The following is a 19,488-nucleotide window of genomic DNA, read 5'->3' as shown; positions in this document are numbered from 1 at the left end:
ACTCTTGAAGCTGTATAAGAAGGATGTGAATGGGGGGGGGGGGGCGAGAGGAAGAAGCTTCTTTGCATGGAGAATGCTTTGTGAGCGGAAAGCTTTGCTTATAAGTGTGGTGAGTGTAGCAACTGTGAATGAGTTTAAGGAATGGTTCAATGAGATGGAGGTAAGACATTAATAAGATGAGATGGAGGTGAAGACATTAATAATAACAATAATGAAAATTCATAGATACAATACTGTGATAAAATAAATTCACTAGAAAACTGCTATAGTGACAGTTGACTCTATTTTGCAATATTTATTAAGCACCTTAAAGAATTTTAGCATAAACAGTACTATATAATTACTGCTTTTTGAACTTACCAAGTATCTTTAGATATGTTAAAAAGAATGGATTGACTTTCTTATGTGTTTGGTAGTAAAGATCATGTAGCTTTTGAATGTGCTCTTCAACTGTTTTATCTAGTATGGTGACTCTTTTAGTTTGCGATGGAGGTGTATGTCCAGGCATTAATCTTTGAATAAACTCCATGAGATTCTGCAAGAACCATGCACCAACCTGATCTGAACTTTTAGGCATTGATTTTTTCATCCAGATTACTATATCTTCCCAACCTAAAAAGAAAAAGAAATGGAGGAAATTATTGCTGTATATGTATATATGCTTAATGTTACATAGAGCAATAATTTAAAATCAATACAAATTTAACATCAGAATTTTGTTTCCTTCCCTACAACTGAAAAAAAAAAAAAAGATTCATGCTTACTTTCTTGAATTTAAAACCACAGCAGAAGTAAGGCAATAAGTAAGTAAAGCAGCGCAATCTCTAAATGAAGGCTACCAGCATAGTAAGAAAAGCTAAATCAGATTATGAGAAGACCTTAGTGAAGGAGATCAAGGATAATCCCAAAGAGTTTTCCGCTATGTGACAAGTAAAAGGAAGAATGACTTCGGAAGGATAACCTTAGTGGGCGCTGATGGTATCGAGGTGACTAATTCAGATGTAATAGTATAGCTACTGAGTGATCACTTTTCAAAAGTCTATCACCTAAGTGAGAATATCTCTCTCTGTACCTGTAGCAATAACTAATGTGAGAATTGAAGTTAAGAATAGTATATTGCAAAATTTAAATGAGAACACTGCTGTAGGTTTAGATGGAATATCAGCTCTGCTTTTGCGTGAATGCGCAAAGGAATTGTCAACGCCTCTTACTTGGTTATTTAACTTAAAGTTTGAACTCTGGTATGGTCCCTAGGCAGTGGAAGTAAGGCAAAGTTGTTCCTTTGCATAAAGGTGGCTCTAAAACTGCAGCAGTTAATTACAGACCAATCACCATCTCGGGAGTGGTGGTAAAAGTATTGGAAAAGTTGGTTAAAGACAAAATTCAACAATGGGTGGATCAGGATATGATACTCTATAGGGACCAACATGGTTTTGTTCAAGGTTGATCCTTCCTTAGCAATTTATTAGCTTTTTATAATAGAATAACATCTGATGGACTTTGCTAAGGCTTTTGACAGAATACCTCATGGAATACTGTTGCACAAATTGGAGCAGATGGGGATGGATACTAAACTGGTGATATGGATAGGAGAATGGCTCAGGGAGAGATACCAGAAGGTAGTGTATGGAGGAGCAGAGTCCAGGATGAGGCAGGTGACCAGTGGGGTGGCTCAGGGCTCTGTGCTTGGCCATTCTTGTTTAAGTTGTACATAAATGATATAGGAAATGACTTAAAGGGAGATATTCAGTTGTTTGCTGATGATGCAAAGTTGGGTAGCGCAATAAAGAATCAAACTGATGTTGAGAGTTTGCAGGATGATTTAAATAAGCTGGTAAAATGGACAAAAGGAAATGGATGTCAGTTCAATGTGGAAAAGTGTCAAGTTATGCATTTTGGGATTAAAAGATTACCAGCTGTGTGCCACATTGATGGAATGGTACTCCAAGAGATTGATGAGACTAGGGACTTAGGGGGGTGTTGGTAGATAGGGAGATGAAGATCAGGGGGACACATTGCTAAGGTGTCGAAGATTGCACATAGGATTACTTGGTTATTGAGGAACACACTAACATCCAAAGAGGTTATTATTCCCCTTTATAAAGCGTTGATACTTCCACATTTGGATTACTGTGCCAAGGTCTGGTAACTTGAATTCCTTGGAGATGAGGAGGTTGTGGAGAGGGCACAGAGGAGAGTGACTACGTTGGTGAGTGATGTAAAAAATGCTCCCTAGGTTGATAGATTGACAGCTTGTGGATTGCAGAGGTTGGTTGATAGGTGGAGAAGAAGGGATATGAAATATTTAAATTACTAAAAGGTTTTTATAAGATTGATGCAGGGGAAATGTTTCAGCTGTGTGATAGTGATGGAAGAACAAGAGGTCATCCCTGGAAATTAAGGAAAAGTATGGTAAACAAGGGTGTGAGAACGAGTTTTTTGCCTGGAGGGTGGTGAATGAGTGGAATGCATTGCCTGACTCAGTTGTGAGTTCTTCATCTGTAAATGAATTGAAGAACAGATATGACAGATATTGTTTTGATAGTTTGGGTCTCTCGCGATGAGTCTACTGACTCCATGGAGATACCCGTAATAATAATAGTAATAAAAAAAATAGTTCTCATCTCAACTGTTTCAATTTAGCTACCAGCTTGTCATGTGGCAGTCTATCAAATTTTGTCACTTTGTTATAATATGTAAGCAGACTGGTAAAGCATGAACTCACCCTAAAAAACCCATGCTGACCATCATAAAGAATACTGATATTATCAACTCATTTCTGACTCATAGTCTTTATCAACTTCTCTAGCACCTTAACAACTCCAGACACACAGATTGACATCATTTTTAGTCTTAGTTCTATCCCCCCCCTTTGTGAAGTGGAACAGTTTTTCCCACCTTCTTCCTTAGGGACTTGCTCTGTTGCAAGATTCATATCAAACAGCTGTGCCAAAGGTGATATTAATTTCCTAAGAGTATTATTTCAAGACATGCAGCAATATATTGTAAATTCCTACTGCATTAATAACATCAAGTCCACTTCTCTCCTCATATCTCCTGCTCATTCTCCATCAGCTCCGACATCATATCCTGTATACTCCAACTTCTCATGCTGTGCTCTGACAAACTGCTCATTGAATACTTCAACTATATCTTTGCATCGCTTACCAATCTGTGAGTGTCTCAAACAGATTAATTCTTCTATAATCATTTTTTTTTTATAACTATCATTTGACAGGTAGAAGAAACCAACTTGTCTTTTGTTGTCTCCATAGTTCCTTCTTCTTCGAGATTTCTGCTTATTTTTTCATTAACCCATTTTACTTCTACCTTATTTAGCCTTTTCACTTTTGGAATATATTCAGTTACTGTTGTTTCTAAATAGCTCTTGATCAATGTCCAAGCAGCATCTGCTATCTTTTAACTCAACTTGTCTTTCACTGCTATATGCATAGCTCCCAGTTGTCTCCTAAGCTTTTAATATTCACCAGCCTGACAGTTTCACATGCATCCCTTCTTCACAGAAGTTCTCATATTATTGTTATTATTATTATTATTATTATTAAACAAGACCGCATGGCATCAAAGACTCATCTAGGAGGTCCTTTTATCTCACACACATCTCATCATACCGCGTCTTAAACACATTCAAACTCCTTGCAGACACCACACTTTCAGGCAAGGCATTCCAATCACTCAAAACTCTGCACGAAAAAAACATGCCTCTCACTCCCCTACTCACACCCTCTTTATACAGTTTCCAGGGATGACCTCTGGTTCTTCCCTGATCTCCCAGTATTCTCTGTAGAACTTCTCCACCATTCATCTTATAACAACCCCTTACCAACTTGTAGGTCTCTATCATATCTCCCCTCTTCCTTCTCTCCACTAGACTCTGCAAATTACATCTTTTCAATCTTTCCTCATACTCGACATTCCAGAGGTCAGAAACTACCTGAGTCAGTCACCTTTGGACCCTTTCCAACATCTCTTCATCATTCTGAAAACCAGGTGACCAAATCTGGGCACAATAGACCATGTGTGGCCTAATCAAAGCCTTATACAATGGAACAAGAATCTCCCTACTTCTACACGTCAGTGTCCTCCGCATCATTCCCAGAAGTCTTTGTGTTGTCTTCACAATTTTGCCGATGTGTCCCCTAAATTTTAGATCCTTATCCACTATCACCCCCAGATCTCTTATTTCCTCTACTTCCAACAATATATTCTCACCAAGCATAAATTCTGCATCCCATCTTTGTTTTCCAAATTTTAAAACCTTACATTTTGCAACATTGAACTCACATCCCCATTTGCTTGCCCAATCACTCAATTTATTCAAGTCTTCTTGCAAGGCCACAACATCTTCACTACTCTTTATGGTTCGTCCCAACTTTGCATCATCTGCAAACAACTGAATATCTCCATCCAAATCTTTGCCAATATCATTAATATACAAGTTAAATAGTAATGGCCCTAAAACAGATCCCTGAGGCACTCCACTAGTGACTTTCCTGGAAATCCAAGTATATTACTGTGTATCCTTCTCCTCTGTCCAAGGAAGCAGTCACTTTATTGTAATAAGTAAGTAGATTACTAAAACATGACCTTCCTTTAGCAAATCCATGCTGTCCATCAAAGATTATACCATTGTTGTCAACTAACTCTGGATCCTAGTTCTCAGAAGCTTCTCCAACAACTTAACCACAACACCTGACACACAGATAGGCCTATAGTTTGATGGTTGAGTTCGATCACCTCCTTTATGAAGTGGCACAATCTTGCCCTCTTTCCACTCTTTAGGGACTTGACCGAGTGCAAGACTTGTATTAAAAAAATATGTCAAGGCAGGTGTCAACTCTCTGGCACATTCCTTCAGAATACGCGGTGATATATTATCAAGTCCCACAGCCTTATTTACATCTAGTTTACTCAACTCCCCAAACACCTCTTGCTCACTTACAGTCAGTCTCTCCTCCCCATCATCAACTGCTCTTAATCTCTCCATGAAGTCACATTCACAAGATTGAAAGACCTTTATGAACTGCTCATTAAGTATCTCCACCACACATTCTGCAACAGCTGTCTTTAAACCATTTCCTCCAATCAATGACATCCTTCCATAATCATTCTTTCTTTTGCTGGCTACATATCGAAAGAACTCCCTAGGATTCTTTTTAGCTTCATTAGCTAACTGCTGTTCATACCTCTCTTTAGCTACTCTCACAAACCAAGTCACCCTCCTTGCCTGGTCTTTGTAGACCTCATGAAATTGGTTACTTCCACTTCTCTTATGCTGCCTCCACAATGCCCTTTTTCTCTGTATTGCATGCTTAATCTCTTTATTCATCCATCTCACAACTACCTTATTTAACCTTCTTAACCATGGTATACATTTAGACATTGCATCTACTAAATATTTTTTGAAAATCCCCCAAACTGCATTGATCTCTTTTCCAACTAACTCCTCATTCCATGATATACCTGCAAGCTGTCTCCTGAGCTCTTCATAATCACCCCCCCCCCTTGTAGTTCCACATATTCAATATGTGGAACTACAAGGGGGGGGTGATTATGATGTAAAGAAGTAAGGTAAGGTAAAGAAGTAGAAGTAAGGATGACATTGATTGGAGGAAATGGTATAAAGACAGCTGTTGCAGAATGTGTGGTGGAGATACTTAATGAGCAGTTCATAAAGATCTTTCAATCTTGTGAATGTGACTTCATGGAGAGATTAAGAGCAGTTGATGATGGGGAGGAGAGACTGACTGTAAGTGAGCAAGAGGTGTTTGGGGAGTTGAGTAAACTAGATGTAAATAAGGCTGTGGGACTTGATAATATATCACCGCGTATTCTGAAGGAATGTGCCAGAGAGTTGACACCTGCCTTGACATATTTTTTTAATACGAGTCTTGCACTTGGTCAAGTCCCTAAAGAGTGGAAGGAGGGCAAGATTGTGCCACTTCATAAAGGAGGTGATCGAACTCAAGCATCAAACTATAGGCCTACCTGTGTGTCGGGTGTTGTGGTTAAGTTGTTGGAGAAGCTTGTGAGAGCTAGAATCCAGAGTTGGGTTGACAACAATGGTATAATCTTTGATGGACAGCATGGATTTGCTAAAGGGAGGTTGTGTTTTAGTAATCTACTTACTTATTACAATAAATGACTGCTTCCTTGGACAGAGGAGAAGGATACACAGTAATATACTTGGATTTCGCAAAAGCTTTTGATAGAGTGCCTCATGATAAGTTGACAGTCAAACTAGAGCAGATGGGGTTGGATATTAGATTAGTGCATTGGATTGGAGACTGGCTATCTGATAGGTATCAACAAGTTGTGTATGGGGGTGCAATATCCAGGAAAAGGAAGGTCACTAGTGGAGTGCCTCAGGGATCTGTTTTAGGGCCATTACTATTTAACTTGTATATTAATGATATTGGCGAAGATTTGGATGGAGATATTCAGTTGTTTGCAGATGATGCAAAGTTGGGAAGAACCATAAAGAGTAGTGAAGATGTTGTGGCCTTGCAAGAAGACTTGAATAAATTGAGTGATTGGGCAAGCAAATGGGGGTGTGAGTTCAATGTTGCAAAATGTAAGGTTTTAAAATTTGGAAAACAAAGATGGGATGCAGAATTTATGCTTGGTAAGAATATATTGTTGGAAGTAGAGGAAATAAGAGATCTGGGAGTGATAGTGGATAAGGATCTAAAATTTAGGGGTCACATCGCCAAAATTGTGAAGACAACACAAAGACTTCTGGGAATGATGAGGAGGACACTGACGTGTAGAAGTAGGGAGATTCTTGTTCCATTGTATAAGGCTTTGATTAGGCCACACATGGACTATTGTGCCCAGATTTGGTCACCTGGTTTTCAGAAGGATGAGGAGATGTTGGAAAGGGTCCAAAGGCGACTGACTAAGGTAGTTTCTGACCTCTGGAATGTCGAGTATGAGGAAAGATTGAAAAGATGTAATTTGCAGAGACTAGTGGAGAGAAGGAAGAGGGGAGATATGATAGAGACCTACAAGTTGGTAAGGGGTTGCTATAGGATCAATGGTGGAGAAGTTCTACAGCGAATAGTGGGAGATCAGGGGAGAACCAGAGGTCATCCCTGGAAACTGTATAAAGAGGGTGTGAGTAGGGGAGTGAGAGGCAGGTTTTTTTCGTGCAGAGTTGTGAATGATTGGAATGCCTTGCCTGAGAGTGTGGTGTCTGCAAGGAGTTTGAATGTGTTTAAGACCCGGTATGATGAGATGTGTGTGAGATAAAAGGACCTCCTAGATGAGTCTTTGACTCCATGAGGTCTTGTTTAATAATAATAATAATAATAATAATAATATACCCTTTTTTCACAGGGGTCCTTGCACTGCTGGCAACCACCCAAGTAATCACCTCATGGTCACTTTCACCAATTGGTGGATGATTTGAAAAATCATTGATAATTACATCCTCCGATGAGATGACCAAATCCAAAACCCTTAATCCTCGTGTGCCCTCTCTTACATATTGTCTGAGGTAGTTATCCCTCAAAAACTCAAGAAACTCATTTTCTTTACTTCCAGTTGCTATCTCTTCATTCCAGTCTATATTGCCATTATTAAAATCACCCATAATGATCACCCTTTTCTTATTTGCTTGGCTTATTTGACTATACATTTCACTATCACCACCATCCACATTACCAGGTCTATAACAACATCCCACCAAGTATTTGATTCTATTCACCTCTATCTCACACCATACTGCCTCAAAACCACTGGCCCCATTTCCCTCTTGCATCTCTACCTTGTATATACATAACTCTTTCTCTATCATCAATAGCGCTCCCCCTCCCTTTTTACCCCTTCTATCCTCACGAAACACATCATACCTTTCCATCTCTATTCCTGTCAGGATGTCATCCTCATCTAACCATGTCTCACTTATTCCGACAATCTCTGGGTGCACAGACACAATTAGTGCAACCATTTCATCCGCCTTGTTTCTTATACTTCTAGCATTGGTATACAAACTCAACAACTCATTTCTGGATCTACAGCTAGTTCCACTGATACCACTCACTCGATGTGATCTCTCCATGCTGGGCTGGGGCCATTTCCCTTTCTGCTTCTTCATTTTAGAACCCTTTGCAATTCCATCTGTTGTTTCCTTTTGATCCCTGATCATCCCATTACTTTCCTGCCTACACATGTTCTCACCTCCTCTTGGAGCATCCACCTTTCTCACCCTATGTATCCCTGTCCACCCTGAGCCTCCCCGTTTCCCTGCTCCTCTTGCACACCCATTCTCTCATTTTCTATACTCATACCACTCACTTCCCCATTCATTTCCACTTCTTCAATCTCCCCTGTCTTACTCTCCTGCTCTTCCACATCACTCCCCTCTCGATCTGATTCATTCTCTCTATTCACTTCTCCACTTTCCAGCAGCAGTCTCTCCAAGCAACTCACACCATAACCACTTAAATGCAGTCCATCGCTCCCATACAGCTGACTTCGTCCCTCAAACTCATTCCACACATTAACAAACTGTACTCCCATCTCCTCACACATTTCAGCCAGAATATCATTCGTAATCCTTGCTCTCCGCCTCATTTAACCACAATCATACCTAGGCAACACACTGACTACCCTTCCTGTCACACTATTCTCCTTTATCTTTCCAAGCAGTCTTCTGACATTCATTTTGACATGCTCTTTGTTCTCTCTCAAATCATTTGTACCAATTAATACAATTAACTCTTTTGCTCGTTCCCGCCTCATATTCAATGCCTCAATCACTCTACTCATTTTACCACCTGGAAAACATACCTTGTGCATTTTATCCTCTAGCACACCTTTAATAATGGAGTCGCCATACAACGCCACTCGCTCATCTTTTGTTAACTCTTTCATGCCATCATGATTTATTTTAATAGTTTTCTTAATTTCATTCCACATCCATTTCATTTCTTGCTTCATCCAATCCAATTCACCTTCCGAACCTCGCGACACATTCTCTCTATCATTAAATCTTTCTAACTTTCTAACTCTCGACCCCCTCTTCTCACTTTCCCTCTCATTCATCCTTCTTTGTTTCCGTACTTTCGCTCCAACATATGCCCAACTTTCACTATCATTCTTCTCACTTTTACTGTCATTCATCTTTCTTTGGTTCAGTACTTTCGTTCCAACATGCGTCCAACTTTCGCCATCAGTCATTCTTTTTTCGCTATCATTCATTCTTTTGATTTTTTTTACTTGCGATTTCTGCATCACGCCATTTCTACTTTCATTCGTTCTCTCAATTTCGTTTCTTTCCGCCTCACTTTCGTCCCTTTTAACATCCGTTACGGTTGTCAAATCGCTCTTTTTCTTTTTTCCTGATTTTTTAACAATTTTTCGCCTGTCTTTCCCACCATCCTTCTCTTTCAAACGTGCACTCGCGACATAATCGGTACTAGCACTTTCTGTCATCAACTTCATATTCGCATTCATCAATTCCTCGTTCAGGTCACATTTCGCACACACCCTTCTTCCATCCGCACTAAACATCCACAAATCATTTATGTAATCGAAGGAATACATATAACAGACCTCACACTTAACGAAACGACTGAAATCCAAATTAAAATCATGGAATGACAATGTCGCCGCCATTTTTTTTTTTTTTTTTTTTTTCTCTGCAGGTTACTAGGTCTAATATTAATAATTTCGTATTTAGTTTAAGCAAGAAAAAAAACCCACACTAATAATATCGGTAGCATACAACGTTTACAGCCATTTTTACTTAAACAATTACGCATATATACTTAATTATTCCTAGTAAAACTTATCTGAATCAGGAGCTCTTTAAAACACGTCCATAGCGCTTGACCCACTAGTGCCCTCGTATATGACTGCCTCCTACTCAGGTAATGAATTCATGGTCACTCACCAACCAGGGGATGATTTGACATTCCATTTCACAATCACATCTTCTGATGATATAACTAGAGCTAAGACCCTTAACCCTCCATTACATACTGCCTAAGATTGTTGTCCATAACAAACTCAAGAAATTCATTTTTCTTATTCTCTGATTCCATCTCTGATGAGTCTAACCTACTGAAAAAATATGGAAAAAAATAAGTTAAAGATATCCCAGGAACAATGTAATAAACAAACTAATAGGCATAACTTGGGATTGTGGCTCGAATGTTTTAATAGTCGAGCCACAATCCCGAGCAGGCTCTGCTCTTCCCTGTTGCAGATTATTGTTTGCAAGTTTGGAGCCAAAGTCACCACATTACTCTCATGGACACCTTAGCATAACAATGAGAATGATTTCTGGCACCTTATTATTATTAGACAAGCTGCTGTGACTACTTATTACATCTGGGGGGAATTTCACAAACACCCTTTTTCATATGCGGTGCCGTGTTGTAGACTTTGAATCATATTAGTGATGACTGCACCACACACTCTTCCATGGAGGACTAAGGAACTTGCATTTACTTCCAGATGGTGCTATCAATTGTTGACTTCCTGCAAAAACGATTCAAGAATAGATACAAAGAGTAATAGACTAAGAGTGCAACAATACCCGACTCCTTTTTGAGTTTTGACTGAGTCTGATAGTAACCCATTAACGAGGAGGAAAGTAGTTGAATTGGAATAGGCTCCTTTAATAATGAATAGCAGCTTTTTACCCACACCAATTTTCTGGAGGATGTGGGACAGAAAGGGATTCCAGACATCATCAAATGCTTAAGTAAGGTCTATTGATAGAATGCCATTGGCTGCTTTTTCAAATTACCTAGGCAGAGTAGATCACATAGCAGAAACAGTATAACTAAAAAGAATTATAAAAAAACAGTATAAATAGAATGGGAAAAATAAAATGCCAGGCCTCACGTAAAGTTCTATCCCCAGACCCAGATCAGAAAATCCCCAGGACCAGACTATCAGGTCAGGTCCTGGGGATTTTCTTTTCTAGCATTCTTTATAGGCTGTGGTAATAACTTCCGATACTGTAATGGGCCCATTGAGCCCATCTTGGATATGAACAGGAAAGCCATTAATAATTTCAAGAGTTATAATTTCCCAGAGTACTATTTTCTTCAAACAAATTTTTATAGTATTTTTGAAAGGAGTCACGGATGTGTTGAGTGGTGGACATGTCTTCACCATCAACACAGATTTGAGTGATAGTCCTTTCTTTATGGAATTTAGTGAATTGTCTATTGAAAAATGCTGCTGAAGGGCTATCTGCTAAGTACTGCTATATTATTATTTTAAAAGTTATTTCTTCCACTTGTTTCTGCCTTTCCACTTCTATCTCTATATTAATGTTTCTAATGATGTTGCTGCATTCCATACGATTGCATTGGTTTCTTACAAACCAGCTTCTCTCTTTATGTAGGTCTTGTAACTTTTTTTTTCTTTTGAGGAAAGCTTGTTTCTTCCCCCCACCCACCCACTCAATTATATTTTGTTTTACTGCTTGTTTGAATTTTAACCACATATCCCAGTTCCAGTAACATTATTTTAATAGGAACAGAGGGTTTTTAATTTTGTTGAAAGGAGCAACAGGAAATTTGGTCTAAGTCTCCATGGTCAAGAACTGCCCTCTACTTGTTCCATGAGGAATTTAACAGAACTGTATTATGATCTAACATGTTGATGTCAAAATATCTGAATTACCATATTTGTAAGAGATGAAGTGATAGATAAACAGATAAATTCGATCAAGATGGGTACCAATACCTTGATTCATGTATGTGTAAGCCTGGAGATGAAGATTGCAAGTCCTTCAATCCTTAACTATGCATATTCCACTTTACCATTTATGGGGTGTCCTCCTATTTTGTCTAATGTGCGATTTTCAATACAATCCTAGTCTCCAGATGCTATGATGTATGGGCACTGTGTAATTATGACTAATTCTTCGAAGAATTTTGTCTAATTGTTTTGTTGGTATTGTCATGATTCTCCCTTCTGCATCTCTTTGGATATTACAGAATGACCCAAGGAGGGAGGGGGACAATAAGATCCATATTCTAGCCCTGTTAAATCTTCCAATGCTCCAATAAGAAGTGGATATCTATCTGTTAATGTTTTTATATATGTGAGAAATATGTTTCTTGGAGAAACAAAAACCTGATATTGTGGTGTAGCATAAGTTACTGTATATCTTCTTGTATAACTTACTTGTGGAATCATTGTACGTTTAATGAAGCAAAATCAAAGAGACGGGAACTTATGTGGAATTATAATGCTGGTGATTATAATAGTCTTAGACGTCAACTTCGGGAAGTTTCATGGAGGGAGAAATTGGAAGGTCGGCATATCATTAGTGCATGGGTAATTGTGAAAGAATATTTGTTAGCAGCAATGGTTAGTTGTATACCACGAGTGAAGAATAGGACACAATTTGGAGTAAAGTGGATGACAAACAATATTAAACAGGAATTGCATGTGAAAAGGAGGCTGGAAGCGATACAAGGAGACGGGTGAAGAGAGGATGCATGAAGAATGTAAGACACAGGCCAGAAGAGTGACTAGTATGGTAAGGAAGACGAAAATGGAATATAAGAGGAGATTAGCCCTATGATCCAAAGAAAATCCTAGGGAATTTTTTAGCTATGTGGCCAGTAGGAGGAGAAATGACTGTGGAAGAATGATATTGTGGGATAAAAATGGGAATAGAGTGACTGATGCAGAGGACATAGTGGAATTGTTCAATGAACACTTTATTGGAGTATTTCATCCTAGAGGAGTCAGTTTTAATGCTAGAGGGATAGGGCTGGTTTGAGGTTTAGAGGTACAGGAGGAGAATGTGTTTCAGATACTGAGTACTCTGGATGTCAGTAAAGCTTTGGGACTGGATGGTATTTCACTACGTTTTGAGAGAATGTGCTAGGGAATTGACAGTGCCTTTAACCTGGCTTTTCAATGAAAGTCTGGCTTCGGCAAAGGTGCCCATGGAATGGAAGGAAGGTAAGATAATGCCATTGCATAAGGGTGGTAACAGACTGGAAGTGTCTAATTATAGACCAGTTTGTGTGTCATCAGTAGTTGTTAAGATCTTGGAGAAAGTAGTGAAGGCCCCTATACAGCATTGGGCAGATGAAGGTAATGTTATCTGTGAGAGTCAAAGTGGATTTGTGAAAGGGCGCTCTTGTTTTAGTAATATACTGGCCTTTTATAATAAATTTACAAGAACATTAGATGAGGGAAAGGCATATACTGCAATTTTCTTAGACTAAGCAAAGGCATTTGACAGAGTGCTACATGATAAGCTGATATTTAAGTTGCAGCACATGAGTCTGGATGTCAGATTGGTCAACTGGATTCAGGATTGGCTGTCTGATAGGTATCAGAGAGTTGTGTATGGTGGAGCAGTTTCAAGGAGACAGAGGATTACAAGTGGGGTCCCACAGGGCTCAGTACTAGGACCTATATTGTTTAACCTTTATATCAATGACATTGCCAGTGGATTGCAAGGGGATATTCAGTTGTTTGCGGATGATGCGAAGCTGGGAAGGATTATTAGTAATAATGTAGATGTGGTAGCCCTGCAAGAGGATTTGAATAAGCTAGATAGATGGGCAAATGAATGGGAGTTTCATTTTAATGCAGCAAAATGTAAGGTCTTGAGGTTTGGGAAACATCGATGGGATGCTGCATACTCTATGGGAGGAGTTATACTGGAGGAAGTAGGGGAGACAAGAGATCTGGGATTGATGACTGATAGAAACCTGAAGTTTAGGGGACATATTGCAAAGGTAACACAGAGGATTGCTGCAATTATGAGAAGGACACTGACTTGCAGAGATAAGAGGGTTATCATTCCATTGTATAAGTCTCTGATCAGACCATACTTGGACTATTGTTCTCAGATTTGGTCCCCAGGATTTGAAGGGGATAAATTAACTGTGGAAAGGATACAAGGACGGATGACAAAGTGGGTTTCAGGACTGTACAAGGATAGTTATGAGGATCGGCTGAGGGAATGTGGACTGCAGAGTTTGGTGGATAGAAGAAGGAGAGGTGATATGATTGAGACTTTTAAACTGTTGAGAGGTGGTTACAGGGTTGACACTGGGAAGTTCTTTCACTTGGTTGAACAGCAGGAAGGAGTGATGACAAGTGGCCATCCCTGGAAGTTATGAAAGGAAACTGTGAGCAAGAGGGTGTGTTAGATTGTGATAGAGTGGAAATTTATGAATTTCTATCTTATCACAGTCTAACATGCTTTTCCAAACAAAAGAATGAGATAAATACAGTAAATTGCCTCTAAGTGAAAATTAAGTATCATGTATATATAAATCAGGTGTGTTCTGTTATGAAAAGGTTAAATAAGTATGTATTTTGTGCCATTCACGAATGTGGTTAATTTAATATTGAAAGTGTAAAACATGAGTAGAGCATTATAAAACATGTATAAAAGAGTTATGATGGAATGTAAGCAAAAATTCAACAGTTGGGGGGGGGGTCAAGTCCAAAGGTTACGCGAGGGAGCGGCTCATCCCAAGTAAACAATGATGTCAGCGTACGTGAAATAAGCAGGGCAGAGAATGGACGCCGTGACGTAATAGCAAGTGTGAGTCGGCCGGATATCGAAAAGGGCGTGAATCGCCGAGAAGAATAGGGGAAATATAAGGGTCATGCGACCTCTGGTACTGCCTCTATCTCGAGGAAATTCCATCGTCCCTCAGAGGTACCACGTGCTACCCGACAGTATATTACGGAGATAAAGCAACAAAGGTTTAAAATAAGTGTGAATAAGAAGAAGCGATACAACATAAATGGCGCAACCGGTAGGATAGTTTTAATAAGGAAGAAAAAATTGCAACAGGTGAGGAGTGGTTTCTTTGCGTGGTGGGTGGTTGAGCCGTGGAATGCATTGCCTGATGGAGTGTGACGGCAAGAACGGTCAATGTGTTTAAGGATTGGTATGACAGACTTTGTGTTTCTTAGGGGGGACCTTCCCTCGATGAGTCTTGACAGACTTTATGTTCTTAGGAAGGACCTCTCACGAAGAGTCTTGACAGAATTTATGTTCTTAGGAAGGACCTCCCATGAAGGGTCTTGACAGACTTTATGTTCTTAGGAAGGACCTCCCACAATGAGTCTTTTGACTCCAGTAGGCCTGAATAATAATAATAATAATAATGCAGAAAGGAGATGATATGATTAGTGAAGTGTCACTAGTAAGTCTTTAACTTCGAGATTTTGGATGAACCTGATGAAGTCAGGTTTGATTATGGGGGAGGAGAGACTGACTGTGAGTGAGAAAGAGGTGTTTCTGTCTTCTGTCCTTGCCCCAACAAATCTGAAAGGAAGAATCTATCTTCACAGGAACAAAGTTGAGGATTCTACATGTAGCTGTTTTTTCCAAAAGCGACTTATGGATGTGAGACTTGGAACTTAAAGAAGTTTGATAGGAAAAGCATAGCTGCATTTGAAATGTGGTATTAAAGAAGGCTGTTGAGAATATATACGAAGAGGCAGGTAATGGAAAAGTGCTAGAAAAGACTGGTAAAACTTTAAAATGAAGCCATTTAGCTAATGAAGCCAAAAAGAATCCTAGAGAGTTCTTTCGATATGTAGCCAGCAAAAGAAAGTATTATTATGGAAGAATGACATTGATTGAAGAAAATGGTATAAAGACAGCTGTTGCAGAATGTGTGGTGGAGATACTTAATGAGCAGTTCATAAAGATCTTTCAATCTTGTGAATGTGACTTCATGGAGAGATTGAGAGCAGTTGATGATGGGGAGGAGAGACCGACTGTAAGTGGTGAGCAAGATGTGTTTGGGTGAGTAAACTAGATGTAAACACGGCTGTGGGACTTGATAATATATCATCGCATATTCTGAAGTAATGTTCCAGGGAGTTTGTTGTGTCCCTATTTACGATTATTAAACTTTCCTTTTCTCCTTTCAAGTGAATCTCTATATTTTCTTTAATCAAAACTTAACTATACACGAGATATTACAAAATTCAAATATTTAAGCCTTTTCTCCCCTTAGTGTCCCTAATATTTATATTACACTGGGCCTTTTCAGGACATTTAGTTTAAGATATATAATTGGAAAACAAGGAGCAAAATACAAAAATGTGTCTGAGCGTGAAACTATTAAGCAGTCGTGACCCTCTATCTCGTAACTTAACACATTAATTTCCCGCGTGATTAGGTTCGTACGTTTTTCAAGTGGTGCTTTAGGCAGTAATTTCAAACAACTGTACTATTAATGAACAAAAATTTATTTAAGATCTTAAACATGGTACAATTCAATTTCTATTATATAAAACACAATTCAATACTAAGAATAAAATTACAAAATTACACAAGCAAAATACAAAGTATTAGGGCAAATTCTTATATGGAATTTGCGATCGTGCCGTCATAATAGACTTTATACATATAAATATACACATATAATCCTGGAACAAATTAACACTTTACTTAATCTTATACTAGTCAGAATGCTTTATATTGCTATAATACCATGGACATTAATGTTAATATTCAGTCTACCTTATCTAACTTACAAACAAACAATATAGGTTAAACCATCCTTTCGCTATGCCCATACATAATTTGACCTTTAAGATACTGTCATATGAAATACCATGCGCATACATAAATCTCTAGCACGTGAATGCTTATCAAATAATATAAACTACTCTCATTCTACTCTGTATTACTGTCTGTACTCTATATTACTCTCATTCTACTCTGTATTACTGTCTGTACTCTATATTACTCTCATTCTACTCTGATTTGTACTAGAGTCCTAGTATATCTTCGACTTTCCAGTAATTAACAATGATTGCAACTATATGCGATTTCAATTGATACAAGATTTTACAGTACCTTTCTAGGACGAACCCTGGTTTTCACGATTTTCACTATACCTTTCGTGCTTGAATAAAGGACACACACAGGATCTTCCATTCTATTGTTATGGAACTTATCACATGGGCACGGATTTCTGTATGGATTTTCTTTCCCTCGATACGAGAACTGGATGATAAGATACATAGACAATTCCTTCCTTCTTGTAACTATATGGCATTCCTTGTCTCTTGCAATAGGAATACGGGTTCGAATTCCCGCAAACTTTGTTTCCTTGTTGCGTCGGACGGAGATAACTCCTATGCCATCACTCAGGAAAACCCGTGTTACCTAAACGAAAATTTTGTGAAGAAACTCTGAGGAAAAAGCCACGTGGGTGGGGGGGGTTCCTAACCCTTTTATTTGCATGGCCCCTATCGGCACCTGCTTCAATTTCTTTTCTCCCCCCCCCCACTGGAGTCGATCTCCCTCAACAATTAAAGGTCGTGTTTTTCTGCCCAAAACATGCTATGGTTCCTTGCACTTGACTCTCACGGGACGACGTCTCACTTAGGGAATTGACCTTGAGCGATCGTCATTTGTTTTAAGCTAGCCTCTATACTAAATTAATCCCTCTTTTTAAATTTACTTGAATATTTTAATCTCCTTTTTTCAAATGTTAAACTAGCCTCTCACATACAAATTCTTATATCTAATCTTCTTTGTTTTACTTAACCTATCCTTTTTTTGTAATAAGATTCCCTTTTTCATTATTTAGTTAAACAAACAATTTCTTCTATATTTATTTTACTTGGATGCAAGCATATTTTCTGTCTTTAAATATTTTGTATTAGCTACTTACATAGGATTTTATATTTTTATTTTCTTGTTACACCATGATAACTGAAATTATTACATTCTTAGTTATCAGGGTGTAGCAAGTTGACACCTGCCTTGACATATTTTTTTAATAAGAGTCTTGCACTTGGTTAAGTTCCTAAAGAGTGGAAGGAGGGCAAGATTGTGCCACTTCATAAAGGAGGTGATCGAACTCAAGCATCAAACTATAGGCATATTTGTGTGTCATGGTGTTGTGGTTAAGTTATTAGAGAAGCATGTGAGAACTAGAAACTAGTTGGGTTGACAACAATGGTATTATCTTTGATGGACATCATAGATTTGCTAAAGGGAGGTCATGTTTTAGTAATCTACTTACTTATTACAATAAAGTTACTGCTTTCTTGGACAGAGAAGAAGGATACACAGTAATATACTTGGATTTCGCAAAAGCTTTTGATAGACTACCTCATGATAAGTTGACAGTCAAACTAGAGCAGATGGGGTTGGATATTAGATTAGTGCATTGGATTGGAGACTGGCTATCTGATAGGTATCAACAAGTTGTGTATGGGAGTGCAATATCCAGGAAAAGGAAAGTCACTAATAGAGTGCCTTACGTTTTAGGGCCATTACTGTTTAACTTGTATATTAATGATATTGGCGAAGATTTGGATGGAGATATTCAGTTGTTTGCAGATGATGCAAAGTTGGGACGAACAAAAAAGAGTAGTGAAGATGTTGTGGCCTTACAAGAACACATGAATAAATTGAGTGATTGGGCACGGAAATGAGGATGCGAGTTCAATGTTGCAAAATGTGAGGTTTTAAAATTTGTAAAACAAAGATGGGATGCAGAATTTATGCTTGGTGAGAATATATTGTTGGAGGTAGAGGAAATAAGAGATCTGGGGGTGATAGTGGATAAGGATCTAAAATTTAGGGGACACATCGCCGAAATTGTGAAGACAACACTAAGGCTTTTGGGAATGATGCGGAGGACACTGACATATAGAAGTAGGGAGATTCTTTTTCCTTTGATTAGGCCACACATGGACTATTGTGCTAAGATTTGGTCACCGGGTTTTCAGAAGGATGAAGAGATGTTGGAAAGGATCCAAAGGCAACTGACTAAGGTAGTTTCTGACCTCTGGAATGTCGAGTATGAGGAAAGATTGAGAAGATGTAATTCGCAGAGTCTGGTGGACAGGAAGAAGAGGGGGAGATATGATAGAGACCTACAAATTGGTAAGGGGTTGTTATAGAATCAACGATGGAGAAGTTCTACAGATAATAGTGGGAAATCAGGGGAGAACCAGAGGTCATCCCTGGAAACTGTATAAAGAGAGTGTGAGTAGGGGAGTGAGAGGCAGGTTTTTTTTGTGCAGAGTTGTGAATGATTGGAATGCCTTACCTGAGAGTGTGGTGTCTGCAAGGTGTTTGAGTGTGTTTAAGACACGGTATGAAGTGATGTGTGTGTGTGATAAAAGGAACTCCCAGATGAGTCTTTGACTCCATGAGGTCTTGTGGTAATAATAATAATAATAATAATAAATACATTCAAAGAAGTGGAAATACTTTGGCCACATTGAAAGAATGGAAAGAGAACTTCTCAAATCAATAATAAAGGTAAAGTTCCAGGAAAAAGAGGAAGGGGTAGTAGACCCTCAAGGAGATGGATGGATGTGCGTGTCTGGAGTGACTGATCTTTAGACAGTTGAAGCCTCCAGAAAAGCATACTACAAGACCATGTGGTAAAGACTGCTGTTGCACACATTTAGGACTTCAGAGTTACTCTCATTTGACATGCTTCAGCCTCATTACTTAGTGTGATGCCTGTG

General features: G+C 38.7%; 1 protein-coding gene across 1 annotated transcript in view; it reads right to left on the bottom strand.

Moving 5' to 3' along the window:
* Window positions 1-19,488, bottom strand: part of LOC150095132 (apolipoprotein B-100-like) — a 297,535-nt gene that overhangs the window by 42,559 nt on the left and 235,488 nt on the right. The window contains exon 16 of the mRNA XM_090411200.1: window positions 361-612. Coding sequence (XP_090267326.1) covers window positions 361-612 — 252 coding nt within the window. The remainder of the gene's footprint in view (window positions 1-360; window positions 613-19,488) is intronic.

Source organism: Typopeltis vanoorti, chromosome 21 (genome assembly GCF_054136105.1).
Source record: "Typopeltis vanoorti isolate ZY-2024b chromosome 21, IOZ_Tvanoo_1.0, whole genome shotgun sequence".
Lineage (NCBI taxonomy): Eukaryota > Metazoa > Arthropoda > Arachnida > Uropygi > Thelyphonidae > Typopeltis > Typopeltis vanoorti.
Note: the sequence above shows the minus strand (reverse complement) of the source record. Positions and strands in the feature narration are given on the sequence as shown.